This window comes from Phoenix dactylifera, chromosome 2 (assembly GCF_051530095.1).
Source record: "Phoenix dactylifera cultivar Ajwa chromosome 2, Ajwa_hap1_PhDact_Kaust_v1.1, whole genome shotgun sequence".
NCBI lineage: Eukaryota > Viridiplantae > Streptophyta > Magnoliopsida > Arecales > Arecaceae > Phoenix > Phoenix dactylifera.
The window spans coordinates 3,276,572-3,300,531 of NC_143191.1; the positions used below are offsets into that span (position 1 = coordinate 3,276,572).

Here is a 23,960-nt window from a genome sequence, read left to right on the forward strand (position 1 = left end):
CTTCCGGTTTAGCGAAAAATAGAAAAATCAAACTTGTTGAACATTCCGAGATGATTCGTTGAGCAAAGACCAACGACTTGTTGAACAGTGCCTAAAATTCTACAAGCACCGGCGCGTGAAAATCTCTCCAACGACTCTTCTTTCCCCGTTCCCTATCTTCTTGTACTCATCTTTGGAAAACTCGATCGAGCACGCCATCGATGACTAATTCAATAGTGCAGCAGCCGTCCACACCGTCGCTGACGAATTCAATAGTGCAGTTGGCTCCCAAGTACTAGTCAGTGCGTCTATAATTCAATTCATTTTCAAGATTGGAAGCTATCTCGATACACATCTTTAAATATTTCAGAACTGCAGCTTTGCTAGGACGTCAATATAAGAAGAAAGGCGGAGCCATTTCGCTCGACTGTGTCAAGGGTCATAAGATTAAGTAGAAGTACCAAACCTTAACAATATGTCTAAGCAGAGGTGACGCTACGTTTCCCAAAGCTAATTCGTGGATTTGAGCTTATATTTCGTGCATGTATACTAGTTAATTTCCAGTGAACTTGGCGCTAACAAGTGGTAACCATGACACGCAGGTTGGAAGGCAAGGTGGCCATCATCACTGGCGCGGCCAGTGGGATCGGGGAGGCCGCCGCAAGGATCTTCGCAGCCCACGGCGCCCTCGTCGTCATCGCCGACATCCAGGACGAGCTGGGCGCCGGCGTCGTCGCCTCCATCGGCCCGGACAAGTGCAAGTACAAGCACTGCGACGTGCGCAGCGAGAAGGAAGTAGAGGAGCTCGTGGGCTTCGCCATCAAGGCCTACGGCCGGCTCGACATCATGTTCAGCAACGCCGGGATCTCGGAGAAGATAACCAGCAGAATTCTGGACTTGGACTTCGACGTGCTCGATAATGTCATCGCCGTCAACGTCCGGGGCGTAGCTGCGACGATCAAGCATGCAGGGAGGGCGATGGTGGCCAGCGGGACACGAGGATCGATCATATGCACGGCGAGCGTCGCGGCGACGAGGGGCGGATGGGGGCAGGCAGTGTACACAACGACGAAGAATGCGGTGGTCGGGCTCGTGCGATCGGCGGCAGCGGAGCTTGGAAGGCATGGAATACGAGCGAACTGCGTGTCGCCGGGCGGCGTGGCGACGCCGTTTGCACAGAATCTTACTGGGATGAGCCAGAGTCAGACAGAAGAGTTTTTCGAGGGTACGCTGGTGTTGAAGGGAGGAGGGCCGTTGAAGGCAAGTGATACTGGGGAGGCTGTTCTCTTCCTGGCGTCCGACGAGTCGGCGTTCGTCACCGGACAAAACCTGTTCGTTGATGGGGGGGTGACTGCTGTTGGTGCGACCCCTCCACTCCCTGCAGCCCAACTGAAATGAAACGATGCACTTCGAGTGTTGCGCGCAAAGTGTAATCAACCGAAGGCATGCCTTCTTAAAATCATTATAATAATGTAGTAATAAAAGCCAAGGCATGCGTTGCTTTGTTTTCAGTTTGCTAGTATTATAATTAGAACACTGGCTTGTGCCCAGGTGGCTTACTTTGCAGGCTATAAAGTTGGATTTTTGATACAATTTTATTTGAAAGAGAAAAATTATAAACTATAGAGTACTGCATGTTCCCAAGGTATGCATTTTGCTGATTTTGGCCATTTTGCGTGGTCATTGGCATGCTATGTTGGGTCGTACAGCGACCAAGCTTTGAAGTATATCAATAACTAGAACAATTTGAACCGTATGCATGTTCGGTGGGTGAGCTTCTTGTAAAAAATTTCTTTTGTGTTGAAGCATCGATCTGGACAACAGAATTCGGTGGCAGATGCACTGAGCCGACGAAGTGATTTACTGACTATCATGCGGACAGAGGTTGTCGGGTTCGAGTGTTTGAAAGAGTTGTATGCAGAGGATGAGGATTTCAAGGATGCATGGACGAAGTGTACGAGTCATCAAGCAACGGGAGACTTCAACATTTAGGATGGCTATCTATTTCGGGGAAATTCCTTATATATTTCCAGATCATTATTGCGGGAGAAGCTGATTAGAGACCTTCATGGTGACGGTCTTAGTGGGCATATGGGTCAGGATAAGACCATTGCCAGTCTTACAGAAAGGTACCATTGGCCGCAGCTGAGAAGAGATGTTGGAAAATTTATTCAAAGGTGCTATATTTGCCAAACAGCGAAGGGACAGTCGCAAAACACTGGACTCTATATGCCTCTACCTGTGCCGAATGCTATCTGAGAGGATCTGTCGATGGATTTTGTGTTGGGTCTTTCCCAAACACAAAGAGGTGTAGACTCAGTCTTCATGGTGGTGGATAGGTTCTCCAAGATGGCGCATTTCATCCCTTACAAGAAGACATCAGATGTATTCCACATTGCAAGGTTATTCTTTCGAGAGATTGTTCGTTTGAATGGAGTACTGCAATCTATAACATTAGTTCGAGATTCTAAATTTTTGAGTCATTTCTGGCTTACGACGTTTGACACTTCATTAAATTTCAGCAACACCGCGCATCCTCAGACTGATGGACAGACGGAAGTGGTTAACAGGACACTTGGTAATTTGATCCGTTGTATTTGTGGGAGCACCCTGAAGCACTGGGATTATGTCTTGGCCCAAGTAGAGTTTGCTTACAACAATGCTGTCCACAGCGGAACCGGAAGATCACCTTTCTAATCCATTGTTTATTCAAAAGCACCAAAGCATGCATTGGATCTGGCGCGCCTACCGAAAATTTTTGGGAAGAGTGTGGCAGTAGAACATTTGGCAGAGGAAGTTCAAGCTATATAATTGGAGGTGAAGAAGCGCCTAGAGGACACAAATGCTAAGTACAAATCCAAGGCGGATAAACATCGAAGGCACAAAGAATATCGAGAGGGCGACATGGTGATGGTTTTCCCGCACAAAGAAAAATTTTCCGTGGGAACTTACAGCAAATAGAAGCCAAGAAAGTATGGCCCATACAGAATTTTGAAAAGAATCAATAACAATGCTTACATAGTGGATCTATTAGATGATATGGAGATTTCAAAGACTTTTAATGTCGCTGATATCTATGAATTCCATAGCCCTCAGGAACAGTTATATCCAGATGAGAACTCGAGGACGAGTTGTATTCAAGTGGAGGGGACTAATAGAGAACCGGAATGAAATCCAGCATGGAGCCTTGATTAAGCGTCTTTATTTTAGAATTCTGTTTTGGTTGAGTCCTTGTTTAGTTCAAATTGGTTTCCAAATTACATTTGTTTTAGTTCTGAATTCAAACTTAATTAGGAGTCTGTTTTGATTAGGATTTGATTACGAATAGCATCCATTTGTTAGGGATTTAGGGTGAGTCGTGGCCATGTAAAAAGAGATGTAAAGGGGCCGCTGTTCTCCTTCCTTCAATTGTATGTGTTTTTTTTCATGAATGAGAAAAGTTGCAGAAGCTCTGTTTTGAGCCCAAGAACTCCCTCTGTTCCTCTGTGTTGGTTGTTTGAATCAACCGCAGAATAGAGGAGATTGTTTTCCCATGCTTCCCCCTGCATCATAATGTGATGCTGATTCGTGTTTGTCTTGTGTTTTAGACTTATTTAGATAGAAGAGGAGACATTTGTATGAGTGATGGATTGGTTATATCAGCCAAACAACTTGTTTTCTTGTTCGGGATGTCTGTTTCTCAGTATAAAATGAGTAATTTGTTGAGTCAGCCAATTGGCAGTGGTTTCATGCATAAGAGGTGATGCAGGGTTTTTTTGTTGGGACCTAAAAAGACATGCTATAAAGATCCTTATCTCAATAGGTATAGGAAATTAGAAGGAAATTACATGCGTGCTGTCACCTTTTGAAGGAAGTTAGAACGGAATAATTAGATGTGTCTGATGAGGCTAATCCCTCAGTTCATTGGTTAGGAATCTTTGATATGATGATCCACTACCATACCAAGGGTTTAGTCTACATGTTTAGCATGAGAGAGGAACGGGGTTCAGACCCTGTATCTCCTTCATAATGGTTGAAGCCTTACTTTGGTACAATGTATACCCAGGAAAATAGCGTTCTTGAAGGAAAGTGTAGTAGCATATTCGATCATGCAAATTAGTCCTGGATGGGAAATATCCTTGGGATATAAAAGGATAAAAGCTTGGGAAATAAGATGTTATCCTATCGTAGTGGTTGCGTCATAACATCAATGGTTTGCCAGCGCTAGGATTACTTTCAAACTTTCACCATCAAGTCCAATGGTGTGCTACTTTCAAACTTTTGCCATTGACAAGGAGTACTTCAGCGTGACTTGCTTGTTATACTATTTTGATCTCTGAAGTCTTCTCTGTGATTCCATTCTACGTTAACTTTTTCCACCACCAAGCTTGAACAATCGATATTTTAGAAGTCCTATCATCCCTTGTCACTCAATTCTTCTCTGTTTGATGGGCTTCAGTTATTTTCTGTCTTCGTGATACAAACGTGGTCTTTGCTTTCATATTATTTTTACCTATGTGGATGTAACCCCAAACCAAACAAAAATAAAAAAAATCTCATGCATGACAAGTATTCGTCCATAGAAATTTTCAAGTGAAACTTTGAGATGTAATTTAGTCAAGGACCCACTAAAAGGTCGTTCGGTAGATAATTGGAGAGCCATTGTCCTATTAAATTTGCAAACGTACTTCAAATGAGAATCATGAAGTCTTTTGATATATAGAAAATAGGAAGTGATATTTATCTCGGCCCCACATCAAGTTATATATCAAAGTTTCATGATTTGAGAAATTTTCAAACTTCAAAGTTTCATGAAGTCTTTTGATTCTTGTATGTCGCTTGATATGGAGCTGAGATAAAGTCACTACTAACATTGGTAAAAAAGATGTCTTCCAATAATGACTATTGAAAAAGACGTCAAACTAGCCCGAGTGGAGTGAGTGCCTGCCCCCTGCTGTTTAGAGACATTCCGGCCATGCATGGTCTGTGATTGGATGGCCTTTTAGACGAAGCATGCATACAAAGAGACCAATGGAGCTGCGGATTGGGTGGCATCATATGTGGCTAACCACTTTGAGGATACTTTGTGGGTAGGGGAGAGGAAGTTGCCCAGTGCACTCCAAGAGCTACTATTTTTTTAATTTTTTTGGTTGTATTCGTATTCATCATGTATGATACTTTCGATTTAGCCAAAAAAAATAAAAAATAAAAATCAAACTTGTTGAACATTCCGAGATGATTCGTTGAACGAAGACCAAGTGGGTGGTGGCATCGCTGTCGTTTACTGCATGCACCATTTTATAGTGCCTAAAATTCTACAAGCACAGGCACGTGAAAATATCACACCACCTCTCTCCAACGAGTCTTCTTTCCCGTCCCCATCTTCTTGTACTCATCTTTAGAAAACTCGAACGGGCGCGCCATCGCTGACCGGCCCGTTTGCTGCCTCAGCTAGCCAGTTGTCTGAGTCAATAATTCAATTAATTCATTTTCAAAGTTCGGATCTGTCCCGAGTCACATTATTCTCTTTCCAGAATATTTCAGAATTGTAGCTTTGCTAGGACGTCTATATAAGAAAAAAAGGGGAGCTATTTCGCTCAACTGCGTCAAGGGTCATAAGATTAAGTAGAAGTGCCAAACCTTAATAATAATATGTCTAAGCAGAGGTGACGCTACGTTTCCCAAAGCTAATTCATGGATTTGAGCTTATATTTCATGCATGTATACTAGTTAATTTCCAGTGAACTTGGCGCTAACAAGTGGTAACCATGACATGCAGGTTGGAAGGCAAGGTGGCCATCATCACTGGCGCGGCCAGTGGGATCGGGGAGGCCGCCGCAAGGATCTTCGCAGCCCACGGAGCCCTCGTCGTCATCGCCGACATCCAGGACGAGCTGGGCGCCAGCGTCGTCGCCTCCATCGGCCCGGACAAGTGCAAGTACAAGCACTGCGACGTGCGCAGCGAGAAGGAAGTAGAGAAGCTCGTGGGCTTCGCCATCAAGGCCTACGGCCGGCTCGACATCATGTTCAGCAACGCCGGGATCTCGGAGAAGCTAACCAGCACAATTCTGGACGTGGACTTCGACGTGCTCGATAATGTCATCGCCGTCAACGTCCGCGGCGTAGCTGCGACGATCAAGCATGCAGGGAGGGCGATGGTGGCCAGCGGGACACGAGGATCGATCATATGCACGGCGAGCATCGCGGCGACGAGGGGCGGGCACGGGGCGGCAGTGTACGCAGCGTCGAAGCATGCGGTGGTCGGGCTCGTGCGATCGGCGGCAGCGGAGCTTGGAAGGCATGGAATACGGGCGAACTGCGTGTCGCCAGGCAGCGTGGCGACGCCGATTGTACAGAAGCTTACTGAGATGAGCCAGAGTCAGGCAGAAGAGTTTTCCGAGGGCACGATGGTGTTGAAGGGAGGAGGGCCGTTGAAGGCAAGTGATATTGGGGAGGCTGCACTCTTCCTGGCGTCCGACGAGTCGGCGTTCGTCACCGGACAAAACCTGATCGTTGATGGGGGGGTGACTGCTGTTGGTGCGATCCCTCCAGTCCCTGCAGCCCAAGTGAAATCCAACGGTGCATTTTGAGTGTTGCGCGCAAAGTGTCATCAACCGAAGGCATGCCTTCTTAAAATCATAATAATAATATACTAATAAAAGCCAAGGCATGTGTTGCTTTGGATTATTGGGATAGAGTTTAATTTCGTTGTTTTGAGTTTGCTAGTATTATAATTAGAACACTGGCTTGTGCCCAGGCGGCTTAATTTGCAGGCTATAAAGTTGGATTTTTGATAAAATTTTATTTGAATGAGAAAAATTATAAACTATAGAGTACTGCATGTTCGCAAGGTAAGGATACGATGGATGGTATTGATCCATCCCAACTTCCAGAGGGAGAGATCCTAACTGGTAAAGTCATGAAGACGATCAGCATTGGGAAAAAAAAAAAAGAAATTTTTTTTCACTACGCCACTCTCTTTTATGCTGTACTCCCTCAACGCGATCATGGGAAGGAGCAAAAATTATATCGGACAGACGCTAGCTGTAGAATATCATACGGGTGAAACTTCTATTTTGCTGTATTTTTTTTTTAATGCTCGTCTTAAGAAAAAATAAAAATTAAAAAAAGATAGAATTTCTTCTACAAAATTCATCAATCCTATGATTTTAGAAAAGTGAAAAAAATGCACATGCCACGAAGAGAGATCGTTTTTTTTCTCGTCAAGCCTCTCCATATATCTTTTTTTTAATCAAGTTGTCTATCCCATTCATGAATTCTTCTTTTTCATCTAGAGTCCCTTTCTCCTCCTCCAAATTCCTCCCTTATTCGAGGATGTTTGCACTTAATAGTTCATGAAAACTAAGGAATGATATGTATATATATAATCTTTAATTTTAAAAATTATGTATCGATTTATCTAGAGATGCGTATTGACTTGTTAAATGATTAATTTACTTGATGTGTGTCATCTGGCTATATAGTATTTACCGATAAAAAGTATATTATGAAAATTATATATTGATTTACTTGGAGGTGTATATTGGATCACTGCTAGATATGTATCAAATAATTTTGCAGTATGTATCACCGGCTATATAGTGTGTATTGGTGAACATGATATTCTAGAAACTGTGTATCAATATACTTGAAGGTGTATACTGGGTTACTAGTGACTAATTTGCTAAGTGTATTTCATTTGGTCATGTATTGTATACCGGTGAATACTATATTCTAGAAACTGTGTATCGATATATCTAAAAACTGTGTATCGATATATTCAAGAAACTGTGTGTTGATATATCTAGATATGTGTATTAACTTGCTAGATAACTAATTTACTTAGCATGCATTATTTGGCGATCTAGAATGTATTGATAAAAAATATATTTTTTATTTTTTTTAATTATGAGACTGACGACTTCGTCTGCAGAAAGAGTTTATAATTGTGGATTTTTTTTCTTTAACATAGGTACTAAAAAAAATGTTAGAAAATAGAAAGCACCTCTATTTTTTTTTTCCTCTAGCGCTTGCCTCACACGATTTTCCTTTCGTGGGGAGGAACCACCTGCTACTCATCACGCCGAGGAAGAGGATCATGATCGCGATCCAATAAGGCCCATTTAGGGTCTATTCTTACAGATGATCTCACAAGTGCTCTTGGATGAATTGGGACCAAGTCCATAGGTGTCCTTTTATAATATGCCTCACCCATCAGAGGCAATGTCAGAGTCAGTTATAGAGATTAAGATGGATGTTATCTCCACTATGGTTACATAGAATTTAACTTATCTTTATCACCACAAAATATATTCCATCACCGTATCGTAGGCTTTTCTTGAATCAGAGTTGGATACCTATCAAAAAAAATATTAGAGTCTAGATCAAATTAAAACAACTTAAATAAATTCCTATATGTGTTAGTACGGGCTATATTCGGATGGGCACAATCGGATAAAGTTTAATACAAAAATATGAACTTGAGAACTAGTTAGCAAAGTTGGTCTAGAAATTTTTTAGTTGATATTTACCTCCGGAGTTCTGCTGCATGATATCTCTCGTACATTGTCGATGCAAGCAAAGAAGATTATTTCCTAATTTGCATTTTATGATCAAATAATCTTCTGAAGACTACGACTCAAATATAAATCACAAGAAAACAAATCCATTCTCTCATGCATGACAAGTATCCGTCGATAGAAATTTTCAAATGAAACTTTGAGATGTAATTTAGCAAATGACCTTTGCGTGGCTTACTTTATATAATATAAGGTGAATTTTAATGAAATTTTTATATGAATGAGAAGAATCATAAATCATATGATGTATACCTGTAATGTTATTGGAAAAAAAAGAAACAAAAAAAAATCTAAAAAGTCCTTTACGTATTCTAGAGAAGGAATATAACCTTTTCTTTTTTGGTTTTAGGGAATCCAATCCAACTTTACATCATTTCTTGGTGGTGCCTAGCATTGAGATTTTTTTCATTAAATACTAGAGCTTTTCTAGTATAAAATTATTTAATTATATAATTAGTGACACATGTCTTACTAAGATTCTTTTCAACAAGAAGCCACCTTTCATCAATGCGGATACGTACACTCGCCTTGTTGGACAGCCAATTAGCACTCTTACAAAGAATGGATAATGGAATTCGGTTGCTAACAAAATGTCTTGCGGCCCTCTATTTTTTTTTTTTTCATAAAAACGGCATTTCATATAGCTCTAACGTGAGTACATAATTGATTGAAAACATTTTATAGAAGCTTTGTATAGGATTGTTGGAGTTGAAATTTCCAGGCCGAGGTTGGCAACATGAAATGTGCAATTATCTGCTCTATCATTGTCGATAGTCTCGCTTTATTTGGGATCAGATTGCTCGAATTATTCATATCCTTTCTACCTTCTCTAAAGAATGGATGTAGAGAATTGGTTCTTTATCGAGAGATACAATGAAGTGAATTCAGGAGAGTATGATGCTATTATTGCTTCTACATCATGGTTAATATGGAATTGAAGACATGACTTTGTATTGTATCGAAGGATGGACAATCCAAAGTGCTTTGTCACAGGTTGAGCAATTCAAGTGGCTAGACATTCCTTACCGAGCATCAGTAGCACCCATGCTGTCTCATGATCTTTGTGGATGAAACGGCATCCTCCTTGAATTAGAAGTAATATAGATGGGTCTTACACTCTGCATTCTATTTGTGCAAGGACAAGATGGAATTAGATACTAGAAGAGGGCGACAGTTATAACGATTTAGGTCTTTGGATTGCTATTTCTAGGGTAAAAGTTGAAGTCACTGCGAATCCTTTAAATCACTCTATAGAATATAAGTTTGTTCAACTAAGGGTCTATTTCGGTAATGTAACAGGATTGGGTTGAATATTCTGTTGGATTCATGGATTGGACGACCTATTTAAGCATGCGTCGTATCGACCTAACACCTCTTAGCCCGAATCCTATAGGAAGAAAAGAAAAAGACTTCTATGGGTCCTTTTTTTTCTTCCTATAGACTAACAAGCCCATAGTCTAGATTTAAGTTGGGACTTGTACAGTCTCTTAAAATATATGGGCTGTGCCGGCAAATAAGTCTAATTCTTAAGGATATCCAAACAAGCCCTAAATATTATTGCAATCCTTCCTCAATTTATGTTTTAGTTAAACACAAAATTTAACAGAAATATATAACATATTTTGCACATGCAATATACAATAATGCACTCTCTCAATCTAAAGTTGGTGGAGTCATTGAAAGATTGACAAGCTTTTATATCCAAAATCGCTGAGTAGACAATGGCATTGTGAAAATGTCTACAATCTGGTTTATAGTGGAGATATAACGAATAAATGGTTCTCTATGAGCTACTCGTTCGTGCACGAAATGAAAGTCAATCTTGACGTGCTTGGGCATGAAATATAAGATTTGCAGTAAGATAAGTTGCATCAATATTATCACGATATAGCGACCGGTGGGCATGCAAAGACCTAGATCTCTCAGCAACTATCCATGAAAAAGTTGAAGTTGAGTCTTTTAGATTTAGAATATATATTCATTCAACCAAATATTCTCACAGTCCATTGCAAGTAAATATATTTACAATCCTCCCTCAATTGGAGTCCTAGTTAAACACAAAACCTAAAAAAATATATATAACATATTTTGCACATGCAAAAACGCAATAAAATGCAGAGGCATGGGTGCTTCAAGATGCTATTCACTTGCACAGTAGAACAATATTTTGTGTTCATCTTGAACAATAAGAACTCTCGTAATAGATATTTGCAACATACTCATGAGAAACACCTGACTAAGCTAAAAAATATAGTCACGAAGTTCCTGTTGGGGGAAAAACGGATTGCCCCGACATGCGTGAACGCATTACCGACACGTGACTAAAGGCGCCCGACCTGGAGGCGCCCGATAGGCGCCCGCTACTGAGGCACCCGATAGGCGCCCGCTCCTGAGGCACCCGATCTCGACATCCCCGACTTCAAAACGCCGAGCTGACCTTGCCGTTCACACGCTGCGGCCACGCCTTGCGACAACCTCGTTGCACCGTGCTCCATTCGCCAGCCATGCCACGACATATCAACCAGGGACCATGCCCTGAGCGACTGTCAGCAATTAATGCGCATGGCCTCCGCAGATCTCCGGCTTACTCAATAATTAATGCGCATGGCCTCCACGGATCTCCGGCCTACTCAAAATCTTAAGCCCTCCACGACAGCCAGTTGACTTGCTCGACTATGCCCAATCACCCACTGCAACTCATCGGCTCCAGTCTAGCCCTCCACGACAGCGCATTAATTTACACGATCGTGCTCAATCATGACGGTGACTTATTTAATTCGCCCCGTCATCGGCTCCTGTACCCCCCATAAAAGGGAAACCTCTCCCTCTTAAAGAGGAGACCGGGATTTTGAGAATTTGAGAAAATAATTTCTCTTCCTCTTCACAATAACCTCCTCTGACTTAAGCATCGGAGGGCCGATGCTGGAGCCCCGGCCACCGGCTTCTTACAGGTCCCCTGGAGGACGCAGCCCGCCGGCGTACCGCCACCCGCCATTCTTGCCGGAGCTCATCCTTTTCAGCCAGTGGTCGCCCCTGGGTCCAATTTCCAGCAACAGTTCCATTAACACTTATTATGAAAATTATTAACCAAATGGGACATGTGAGTGTGAGTTTGTCTTGTATGTCGAGGAAGCATTATGAAACGTTCAAGATGGACGCAAAATATTTTACCGGTCTAAATACATGTTGGATGAGGAGAGTGGTGGGATCCATATAGAAGCAATGAAGCAAGGGAATTTGCAATTTATATGTTTTGTGGGGAAGAAGTTGATGACTTTGATTATGGTGATGGGCTAAGTAGTGATTATATAAAGAACATAGATCCTTTGCAGTGCACGGGCTTTACGATAGAGTGGTGTGCAGTTCTTAATGGTTGCAATTAGAAGATGAACAATTATCAACTAAAATGGTCTACAAACGCATACTTTGTTATACATCGCACATATTGTTTGATGATTGTCCATCTTATGATGATAGTGGTCGTCCATCTTATGATGACGACCATCAAAAGTTGTACGATATTTTGCGTGCGGCCCGTGCACCGCAGAATTTTATTAGTCTAGTTTAGGTCGGTCATTTCTCCTAACAGCTTAAGTTTTGCCTGCTGTAAATCCAAGATACTATCTAGCTTTTTATTGATTTTTAAACATAAAATAACGCCAACTTGATTGTCCCATAGATCACTAACCAATAGTGCGAGTCCACAGAAGCAAAGGTGGAGATGCTTGCAGATGACCTAGATATCGAAAGTAAATGTATAAGCTGCACACCAGAACAACTATAAATAGGCACCGACTCCGGAAGAGAGGGAAAAGGCGAATTGGAAATTCTGGAATTGGGAATGGCCGCCCAATTCCCTCTTCCTTCTTCTTCTCCTAGAAGGAGGAACGGAGAGAATAAAATAGGCGGCTATAGGAGAGGAACAGAGAAGACTCAGTAGAAGGTGGTGGTAGAGAGAGATAGAGAGGAGGAAGCGATGCCGATAGAGATGCCGAAGGGGCTGCCGTTCTCGGTGGATACGTGGACGGCGGCCTCCCGGCGGAAGCGGCACCATTTCCTCACCCACGCCCATCGTGACCACCTCGCCTGCATCGCCTCCAACTCCTCCTACCCCATCTACGCCACCCGCTTTACCAAGTCCCTCGCCCTTCGCCATTTCCCTCGGGTTTCTATTTCTCCTTTCTTTCCAATTAATTGTTGGTAATCTTGCTTTCTTGGAATTTTTTCAACGCTTGACTGATACCAATCCCGTTATCAATTTTGGTTTTTTGTCCCCCACTTTTTTTTTTTTTCCCTAGCTCGAGGATTCGTTGTTTGTGGAAATTGAGGTCGGGGAGTCGGTGGTTATCGATGACCCGGACGGCACGTTCTCTGTCACCGCACTCGATGCCAATCACTGCCCCGGTATTCTCTCTGTCTCTATGATTTCCCGGTTTAAGAATTTGGTTTTCTTGGAAATTAGGATGTTTGGCTTTCGGGACTTGTTGATGATTTTAGTTTAATTTTAGAACTTGGAGCTTTCCTGCAGTTGGTTTTGCTTGCAATTTCTTAACTATGGCAATCTAATTATTATCGAACATGGTAATAAAAAGTGGAGAATCTAGACCCCCTACTGAGCTAACTAAAGGATGAGGGCTTCTCTCCCTCCACTCCTCCTCCGGATACTGTATGGAAACTTAGCCTTTTCTTTTTTTAAAAGTTTTATACTGCTTTTTCTGACTTTTCCGAAGGAAGAAACTGAAAATTCAGTGATTTTAAAAACAAAGAAAATAAAACATATGAATATTAATCTATTAATATTCATATGTTTTACTAAGGAATCCAAACAGTATTTTGTATCCGTATGGAGCCAGTATCGGTCGGTCAGCTTGGGACACTACCCCGTTGGTTCATCTTTCTGGGTGGGATCTGTTCAGTATATCCCTACGGGTTTTCCGATTCTTACTTGAACCAACATATCTCCGCCTTCTTGTATGCACCATTACTTGATCCCTCTTCCTTAATAAAAAAAGGAAATAGTTGAGGGATATCAAGTTCAGATTGTCCGGATCTAATACTACCACTACCTTGGCTGGTCTAGGGCTCTAGACCTGGTAGTGAACTACTTCAGCGATAAAATCCTAATCCAACAGTGCCGTAGATTAATGGTATTAGGATTCTCAAGACAGCTTTCATATATTAGGTGGTACATGTTCAGAGATTATAATACGAAAAAAGGAATGCGATAAACAAGGGAGTGCTTCTCCCTAAGGAAAGCACGAGCGATCCTATTTATAGAACTAGGTGACTAAAGGAGTGCAAGCCATAAGGCGAAGCACGACTGCTTTAAAGTAAGGGAGTGCGTAAGCACTACCTATTCCTTTAACTTATGGTCCTAGGATAAGGGAGTGCTTTCCAAGCACGACTAAGGCTTCGCTGTTTGAGAACACAAGGCTTTGCCGTTTGAGAACACCTCCTTCGCCTTAGAATCTTATCAAGAAAGCTTGTCTTAACTATAAGAATAAAGTACTAATCCGATTGCACGATAACAAACTGATAAAAAACTTACTTATCGATGAATATCATCCCTATCTATTTGGTTAATAAAAGTGGATTATCTCACATTTAGTGTATGACTTTTATCATATAGTGATGAACATAACACTAAGTGGCACAGAGTAATACCTCTTGTTACACTAAACCTCCGAATCAGGAACTGTTACAACCTCCAAGTGGTTGATTTGATGTATCCCAAACTATAGGTAGTTAAACACTCGAACCTACCCTTGAACTTCCTGGTTGCCTGGATTGTAAAGTTTAGGTGTCCTCAAACTTCCATAAGCGGGTTGTAACAAGCAGCATAAACTGATGTCGTATTTAGGTGTTGTATGATTCTGAAATGTTCCTCGAATAATGGACCTAAGAACCCAAAAAGGAGACAATCCCGGAGGGGTTGAGTAAGTTGATTGAATCAAACACACTCTTGTCCGGTAACCATTTCGAGTGGGGTCCAGTTACAAGAGGGAGGCTCGGAGATATTAACCGATTAAACGTCCTTAGTACAAGAAGGCTGTCATTGGTTCTAGTCAGTGAAACGATTCTCCATACTGTTGGGATCGCCACTCGAGTGTCCCTGCACAGAAACGGTGGGAGACTAGGGTGGTAAGCAACTGCGATGGTCGGCTCCATATGTATAGTAAAAATAGAATGGGGAATCTTTTTTCTTTGATAATTTTATTCTGTCGGGATCAGGCGAATGGGATGGTTTCCTCTCCCCCGAACCCCCTTCCTTCCTTAGGTTACGGAACCCGAACCTCTGTTTCGGTACCGATGTCCTTAGCAGCCCTCTGTACCTGAAGTTCGGAAACTTGAGGGATATCAGGTGAGGGGATTGGTTTCCCCTCCCCCAAACCTCCTCCCCTTCCATTTAAGGAACATTTCTCCCCCCTGCCCCCCTCGGGGGGGATGTTCGTGCTATCTGAAATGTGGTTTCACTAAACCTCAGATTCACAAAAGGGAAGATAGGAAGGAGGGGAGGGGTTATTTAAAGAGGTGTTTTCAAACGGCGAAGCTTTGTGTTCTCAAACGGTGAAGCCTTACACCGGTCAAGCTTGAAAAGCACTCCCTTTACCAACACCTGACGGAATAAACTGTCCGGACCTACAAGGCAGGGCATACCGAACCGGATTAGACCAGTTCGGCATGCCTGCCTCTTAGACCAATTCAGGCACTTCACCAAATCGAAGAAAAAAGCCTTCATTCTACTATACGGTGGTGGGACTAGAGCTGAACTGCCCTTGCCCTTTTATAACGTTGAGCTGAGAACATTTAGCAAGTGTTAAGCTGGGTCTAATTTTTTCGTTCTTTCTTTCTTTTTTCTGCCATTTCCATGCCTGCATATGCTGGGTTGTTTTGAAGATGCTGGCTTAGTGTTTATATGCTGACCAATTGACCATAATCACAACCAATAAATGCATCTCAGGTTTTATGAGTAGTTCTTGTCAAAACTGTTCCATGAAATATTGATCTATAATAGCTGTTCATCGATGAAAAGTTTTCTCTTTGCTCTCTTCAATGTAGACATTGTATGTGTTGGTGCTGAAATTCTTTTCTTTCCTTTTCTTTTTGATGAAAAGGAAGGCATACGACCACCTGGCTTTTATTGACAGTCAGAGGAAAAATATATCGCAGAAGTAGTTTGAGGCTAGATGGCAGTTTACAGTGGTTCCTGCTGAATTAGTCCTGAGGATACAACAAGTTGTTGACCCTTAGCTGTGCGCTCACTTCTCAGGTCTTGTTGAACGCACGCTCTAAAAAAAATTTTTGTCACTCTTTTCATGCTCAGGCTCTTCAAAATCTTTTTCTCATTTTTTTCATGTTCTGCAGCACGTGTCAAGAGTCATTTTCAAAACAATATGCAGGTTGGTTCAGATTAGCTGGGCTCTTCCATAATTATTCAATTAGTGGCTCAAGAAGCCCTGGTGCATGATCCGTGAACCACCAACTTCAATATCCATGCTAAGATTAAGCACAGATGGGAGAGCTCAATAATAGGACATAATATCATGGGTGAAAATCATTAAGCATTCACAAAAAAACAGGCGGAGTTCTGGGTTGATTTTGCAATTTCCAACAATTAATCCAGAATGGATTTAATGAAGAATCCTAGGCAAGCTTTTACTTGAAGAAGCCTTAGTATGCTTCTATGTTGAGGATTCCTTTAGCTTGGTTTGATGAAGCCTTGAGAAGCTTGGCTTTGCTGAAGCCTTGAGAAGCTTGACTTTGATGAAGCCTTGATAGGCCTGGCTTCAATGAATCCTTGAGAAGCTTGGCTTTTATGAGACCTTGATAACCTTGGCCTTGGTGAAGCCTTGAGAATCTTGGCTTTTATGAAGCCTTGATAAGCTTGTCTCTGAAGAAGATTTGTGAATGGAGGGCAATCCAAGCTTCCTCTTCCTCCTTTTTTAATCTTCTTCTTGTCTTCATTCTGCTTTTTTCTCTGTCTTGTCCTCACTCTTTTCTTCCTCTCCCCCTCTCTTGTAAGCTCTTGGCCACTGGTATTTATAAAGTGGGAGATTACGGATGCATAGGAAAAACCCCAAGTGGGTAGCTAGACCAAGGGATGGGTGTGGGTGGGGGTCTTTTTCCTCATTCTCTCCATTTTGCACATAATGAGCTACTTAAGAGAATCAATTGGATGATGGTGAAAGTTTTGAACCTAACTCACGCAATTCAAAATATGCAATGTTTTGGAAATATGCAAAGTAAACAAAAATATAAACAAATCCTTGTTATATTGAAACACATTTTAGAATCCGTCAGTATATATGTTGGATGGTTTGTTGTTGCGGTTGATGTTTTTGTTCCCTTGTGGGTTGTGGAAGTCAGTCTTCATGGGTTGTTATAAATTTTGCTACTTTGTGGTCGTTGAAATTTCCAAGTATTTGGTTGAATGAGAAGTTCTGTATATATTGACTGGCTTATTTTTGTAAATGAATTTTCTGATGCACTTTTTATTTCATGCGCTGTCCCTAGTGTACCAAAGCGTCCATTGCTCCAACCTCCAAAAAACCTAATATGGAGACATTTCTCTCCTACACACGCACACACTGATTTGGCTACACTAAAATGGATCTCTACTTGGATTTGGTCAGGTTTAGATTGGACGATGGGGTTGCACATCAATGATTTGAGCTGTTGGATGTAATCTATTATTTCTAAAATGCTTACACACCAGAAGTCGTATGATTTGGAGACTTCTATCCTATGCATCAAGTGATCAGAACATTGGATAGTTTAAATAACATGAAATAATGCAGTTTTTTGACTGCTTGATGCATAAGATAGAGCTCTTCAAATCGTATAATTTTGGTGTGAAAGCAGCTTAAAGATAGTTGATCACGTCTAGCAGCTTGAGTCATTGATATATGATCCCCATCATCCAATATAAACTTGACCGGGACTGAGTAGAGATTCACTTGAGTGTGGCCAAGTTAGTGCTACATCTATATGCATATGCATACATACATTATATAGAAAAAATGTATGAAACTTCATTAGAAATATCTAGGACAATTTAGACTGCAATAGTTTTAGCATTTGAAATGCTGAGAATTAAAATGCTATCACTTATGTAGTTGCATTGACACGTCCTTTAAGAAGACACTCCAAAAATTTGTTCCATGTTCTGGAATTTGGCCAAAGTAAGCAATACACTCCATATCTGGGGTGATATTATGTGTTTTGCCATGTAACCTGTTTCCAAATGTGAGATTTCGATGCCCACTGAAACTGAAGTACTCTTTATGAAGCAAAAGCAATGAGTCTCTTGCAAGTTTTTTTTTAGTTGTTGGATGGAGAATTCTTTCAGTTGTAAGTTAACCATATCAGAATGTATATTTAAGATTTATATCAACATAGTGCTGCCCATCAAGGTAGATGAAAATCAAATTAACCAAAATCAGGACACTTGTACAATGACTTGGTAGGAGTCTGATTTTCAGGCTTCAATGAGGAAAGTGTTGCTGAGATTCTATGTTGGAGCATTATTTCTACCAAGAACAGAATGCATTATGATCAGAAAAATGAAATGCATTATATGATCCACTCTTGACAACTTCTGTTTTGTTTATTTTTCCTTTTAATTGAGTTGTTAATTTTGCACGTGATTCAATCAAAGAATTTCTATTGTGAAAGTTGCCAGGCTTTGTGAAGTTTGTTTATATTTATTCTAATGTCTGCCTTTTGTATTCCATGCCCGATACAACATGATTTATCAAGGACTTAAATTACATCTGAATATCTGTTGCTTGTTTGGCTTTGCTTATTTTACAGGAGCTGTCATGTTCTTGTTTGAAGGTGAATTTGGTAACATATTGCATACTGGGGATTGCAGGCTCACCACTGATTGTCTACAGTATTTGCCTATCAAGTATATCTCTAAGAAAGGAAGCGAAACTTTGTGTCATCTTGATTACCTATTTCTTGACTGCACTTTTTGTAGATGCTCTCTTAAGATTCCAAGCAAGAAATCAGCCATCCAGCAGGTTTTTGTATTCATATATTATTATTTTTCTTCAATATTTTGATGCGTTCCTGCAGCATCACCAATCACTATCCTCACTTTAATTTAATCATTGCAGGTGATAAATTGCATATGGAAGCATCCGTATGCACCATTTGTGTATCTTGCATGTGATCTTCTTGGCCAGGAAGAGATACTTGTTGAAATATCTAGAACATTTGGATCAAAAATATTTGTTGACAAGACAAACAATTCAGATTGTTTTCACTCTCTTTTTCATGTTGCACCAGAAGTCCTTTCACAAGATGCTTCTTCTCGCTTCCAGGTATGTACTCCATTATTAGTTTCTTTGGTGCAGTCATGGCATGCATTTGAAATGAAAAGGCTTACACATTCAGTTTTCCTTCTAATCAATGTATAACAAGAATTTTCTACATAAATCAGTCGACTTGATAGAAAGTTCACTTATCTGCTGATTATAAATTGCCTCAACATACAAATTGTTCCACTTTAGGCTGATAAGTAACTTACCATGGTGAAGAGAGATGCAACCATGCCACGCTAAAAGTCATGTCGACACATGATTGGAAACTTTTCTTAAAATTTTAGTATTTTCTGATTCCAAATTGTTAGGATTTGTACATTAGGATGAATTTACAATAGACAATAACTTATGAAATCTCTATACCCCGTATTTGCAGAATATAACAGGTTTTATGTCCTAAATCATCTATAGCTTAAATTCTTAAGAGCATATCTGATACCCTGTACTAATGGTCAGTTACACAACCAGGGACTGGCCGATGGGATCTCCCATTCTTCCTTCAAAAGGAAGGTGTATGGAGGTTGGGGGGTATATTGCTACATATTTGCTTGTACCTTTTGCTATTACTTGGACTAATTTGAGGATCATGATAAGTTCTTCCCCTTTCTTTTCTTTCATGACTGATGAAAATGAGTGTGATTTGACCTTATCCTCCCATAGCTGGTACTTGCTTAATGCCTTCCATGGCCTGAATTTTAGCACATTAATCTAGGACTTGATCTCTTTCTAGCCTTGCGGCAAATATTCTATGTTTATGCTTATGGATAGCTGGAATTTCATCTCCTCCTCATGGAATATGGTTAACTGCATCTGTATTCTGTTGAATGTTTCGCAGGTCGTTGCATTCCCCGGGCTATATGAAAGAGCAAGTGAAAAACTTGCAGAGGCACGGGCTGCTCTTCAGCCTGAGCCTCTTTTTATCCGCCCCTCTGCTCAGTGGTATGCAGGAAATGATCGGCTGGATATGACTCAAAAGCAAAAGCCAAGCCTTGTAGAAGCAGAGAGGGACGAGTTTGGAATTTGGCATGTGTGTTACTCCATGCACTCGTCCCGGGAAGAATTGGAATGGGCCTTGCAACTTCTTCAGCCCAAGTGGGTTATATCTACGACCCCACCTTGCCGAGCCATGGAGCTGGACTATGTCAAGAACCATTGTTTTAAAACTCATTTAACCCCTGATGATCCACTGTGGAAACTGTTCAAAATCCCTACTTTGCCAGCTTTCACAGCTAAAGAGGCCTTGAAGAATAGTATTGTCTCCACTTCTGCTGTTGGAGTTTCATCTACTGCACAAGACTGCAAGCAATTGGAGCTTAAAGGCTTGCGAACAGATCATTTGGAACTGAAATTGAACTTATCTCCACCATCTAGAGCACAGCCTATTACATTGTTTGGAAGAGCAAGACTTGGAATCCAAGATTCTGATATATTTAATGAGAAGAAATCTGCATGTACCATGGCCAATGATGAAGAAATGTTATCCAAGCAACAAATTATTGTTGTAGAGCAAGCATCATCTTTGCAGGAGAACATTGCAGTTGCCATGCAGGGGTCATCCCCACGAGAGGACACAGTTGCTGAGGACGTATCATCCATAATTAAGGACAACATTGCTGAACCAGGTATTAAGAATTCAGGAGATGCTGATGTTAAAATGGATATGTCATGGATTGGATCTTCCAGGAGTTTGAGCAATGCCGAGCCTAGTATTGAGAAATTGGAAGAAGCTGATGGTAAAAAGGATATGTCAATCATTGGTTCATCAAAGAGTTTAAATGCAAGCTTGAGGAAGTTGTACAGATCAATGAATGTCGCAGTTCCTCGGCCGCTTCCATCATTGATTGAACAAATGGAAACATCTAAACGAGTGAAGATCTGCTCCAATTCCAGTAATGAGAGAGTGAATTATTGCTAGAATTTACCTGACTTCTTGCCTTTGTGAAAAGGGAAAAATGATTAGGAAGAAGTGATCTCTAGAAAGGTATTCTAGATTATGTTAGAGTTCATGGTCCTATTCTTGTAATTCCTTTTCTAAAATCCAATTCTTTACAGAGCAGAAGATTTATTTGAATTTCAACCAAATTTGAGTTTTTTTTACTCTTTTGAGAATTCGCAGATACAAAAATAATACATAACAAATGTTTACTTGCCACTAAAATTTTGGCAATCATGTTATCAGACTATTACTAGTTCATTTTTTTTTTTTGGTCAAAAGTACTAGTTCTTCATCAAAGAACTTTAAAATAGAATAACAATGAATCGACCGGATATTAGGACTGAAAAAAATCGCGACCTTAATGGATTTTAGATGAGGGTAAGAGCCCCTAGCCCATGTTCACGGACGTGGAGATTCATAGAATGAGGTGATGTGGGAGATCCAATTTAAATAAACAAATGTCTATTTGTTCTGCAGAGACTTCTTGGCTTGTTATCCGGGTTAGATGGTCGAGTGAGGATGAATCATTCTCAAAAAGAAATGATTCAGAAGTTAGATTTGTTCATTCTTGAAAAAAAAGGATTTCTGATCCTTCAAATTCAGACATGAGTTGGATGGACATGAGGAAGCATGGATGCTTGTTATGTAACATCTGAGTATTTTCTCATTATTCATAAAATTTGTTAAATACACTTTCGTTTTTGGTTTGATGCGCTTCCATTTCCTCTCTACCTTGAAAAGAGAAATGAGTAAAGCGAACAAGAGCTTTCATCCTTCCCACCAGTTTGTACATGAATATTTAATTGTACCTTTGTATTGTTTATTATTTTTGAAATAAATTCAAATAATTAGTGTCAGGTTTGTGTAACGAGTCAGGACTTCATCCAAAATGGCTAGCTGAAAGATATTATTTGAATTTCTTGATTCTGTATAAGTACCTAAGATAATAACTGATATGGGACTAAATACACGTCCGCAAAGGTCCTCACAAACTCTCTCCGTTCAAGTTCTGACATTTTCGTCAGGCTAAGAGTTCAAATCTATTCAAATTTAATCACAAACATCACGATCGGCTTGTGGTCATTCTCCATGGACCCATGTTGCAGTTTGACTCAAAAATGGTTAAGGTATGCAACAGTGACTAGTGAGGAAATATGGTAATAGCGGTTCGACTTAATTTTTTCTTTGAATTTGAAAGTAAGAGATCCGATCTAACTAAGATTATTAGTTGTTCTCCTTACTTCGATAAAATTAATTATAAATAATTATTAGTCACAATGCTTTTTTTTTTTCTTTTTAGTTTATAAATATAGCTTGGAGTGTCTTTGGATGCGGAAAAAGTATTTTGCAGCACCTCTAAGTAATCCACTTGGGCAGGCATCATGCCCCTTCTTTGCGAATTGCTGCCATTTCTTACCCTTGCGTCGGATGGATAATTAAGCAGATGATATAGTGGCACAGCCTAGCTTTACTCCACTTGGGACTTTATGTCCTAAATATGCATTTCACAAACATGCCAAATGCTAGTTGTGATCAAAGTCTTTTGATAAAAATCTCTGCTTCCTTCAACTCAATATTCCATAAATTTTCAATTTGTTTTTTGGAAAGAGTACCTTTTACCTCTATTTCTTACACTGAAGAGCGAACTTTACCCAAGCAATACAATCGAATTCATGAGTATAGAGTATAGAGAGCTAAAGATAGGAATCCAGTAGCATATACCCCTTATTTCAGCCATCAACAACTACTCATAATGGATAGAGGAGCGTCCTTTCGTGTTCTACCGAAGGCCAACTTCTGAGATAATCCCTTTGGTTTAGAGGAGCATCTTTTTCCGTGATAGCTGCCTCCACAGAAGAAAAGCATACGTTTGGTATTGTACCACAAGACCTCCATGGCTTTCCATCCTGCTTGCTTGTTCCACAGAGCTCCTCTTCCTTTCTTTTGAGAGTGGTGTGGAACTTTTGAATATCTCACACGTGGCAATCGTTGTGGCCTCACTTGAGCCGATGCAATGTTTTTGATGAGAAACGTTGACTCTACTCGTGTAAAGCGTTGACCACCATACAAAATTAGGTACAAGTTGGTAGTTTCCACTATATACAAATAGATACATAATTTTTTGTTTGACATTAGCAAGTTCTAACCAACATGAGCATATCCAATTGGAAGGTTGGCGTCGAAAGTGACCTTTCGCTAATTGGTGTGATATATAATTTAAGATAGGGTTCGCCAATTGGGGCGATATCAGGTTGGGTCGCGGTTATATGGTTCAAACTTTGAATCCATGAATCATTTATTTAGTAGATGCTAATTCAACAAGAGGAGCCTCAAGGTTCAATTGAAGTAGATGGCCGGCTGTTCGATATAAATTTTTAATCATATGGATTGATAAGTCACCTCTGCAATCTTTTTGCATTATGGAAAAGAAATCACTCATTACCTTCTTTTTAGCTACGATCGGATGAAATAAACTCGAACCAATTTGAGTTCAATCAAATTAAACCAAGTTGGTAAAGTTGTGCAACCTACCCCACCCCACTTAGAGGCAACACCCCTACTCTCTTTTCCCCAAATTCAAATGTGGACCAAATCTGTCTCTCTCTCTCCAATCCAGCAGTCAGTCAAACCACATTTGCACCCTCCGCCTAACTCCGAAATGAAATGAAAATTTAGGAGTTTTTCTATCTAGCCCTTGGATTGTTGTTCCTTTACAAATAAATCCTCGTTCTTTGATGACGCTGTGTTCTTAAAAAAAAAAAAAGGGAGAAAGAAGGGGGAAAAAAAGACCGGATATTCCCCCTCGCGGATCCTTTTTTAAGGAGTCTTGAGTCTCTCTTTTGCTTTCTTCCAAGGTCCCAATTCCAAACCCTTTTGTTCCCCTCGCTTTCCCTCGTTCTCGTCGTGTGAATCTATGGTGAGAGCGGTAGTTTGAGTTCTTAGCCCTCGTCGCCTGGCCTTATCTCAGCGCTCATGGGTTCGAGGTAAGCTTTATGACAGATCTTTCATCAGTTTTTTGCTCGAGAAGACGCCTTTTTCTTTTCCTGATTTGGGTTCTTGAAAAGTTCTGTATAGGAGGGGGAGTTGGTACTTGAATTTCTTTGATTTTGGGAGATACGGGGTTTGATCGTGATGAATTTTAGACTGGAATTTCGGATG

The 23,960-nt window shown here is 40.6% G+C and overlaps 3 protein-coding genes across 4 annotated transcripts; all 3 read left to right on the forward strand.

Moving 5' to 3' along the window:
* Positions 1 to 321: 321 nt before the first annotated feature.
* Positions 322 to 1,490, forward strand: LOC120113041 (short-chain dehydrogenase reductase 3b-like). Its single transcript, XM_039133564.3, has 2 exons — positions 322 to 468; positions 582 to 1,490. Exons 1-2 carry the CDS (start codon positions 455 to 457, stop codon positions 1,375 to 1,377), a joined length of 810 nt encoding a protein of 269 aa, XP_038989492.3. The 5' UTR covers positions 322 to 454; the 3' UTR covers positions 1,378 to 1,490.
* A 4,066-nt stretch (positions 1,491 to 5,556) lies between these two features.
* On the forward strand, positions 5,557 to 6,724 carry LOC103722197 (short-chain dehydrogenase reductase 3a-like). Its single transcript, XM_008812672.4, has 2 exons — positions 5,557 to 5,624; positions 5,738 to 6,724. Exons 1-2 carry the CDS (start codon positions 5,611 to 5,613, stop codon positions 6,546 to 6,548), a joined length of 825 nt encoding a protein of 274 aa, XP_008810894.2. The 5' UTR covers positions 5,557 to 5,610; the 3' UTR covers positions 6,549 to 6,724.
* Positions 6,725 to 12,344: 5,620 nt separating this feature from the next.
* On the forward strand, positions 12,345 to 20,947 carry LOC120113037 (DNA repair metallo-beta-lactamase family protein). Of its 2 annotated transcripts, XM_088714997.2 has the most exons (6): positions 12,345 to 12,702; positions 12,836 to 12,941; positions 15,653 to 15,807; positions 18,351 to 18,562; positions 18,659 to 18,865; positions 19,701 to 20,947. In XM_088714997.2, the coding sequence occupies exons 4-6, from the start codon at positions 18,359 to 18,361 to the stop codon at positions 20,778 to 20,780; spliced, it is 1,491 nt and encodes a 496-aa protein (XP_088571123.2). In that variant the 5' UTR covers positions 12,345 to 12,702; positions 12,836 to 12,941; positions 15,653 to 15,807; positions 18,351 to 18,358; the 3' UTR covers positions 20,781 to 20,947. The 2 variants fall into 2 exon arrangements, with proteins under 2 accessions (XP_088571123.2, XP_038989471.2); XM_039133543.3 differs by lacking the exon at positions 15,653 to 15,807.
* Positions 20,948 to 23,960: the final 3,013 nt, after the last annotated feature.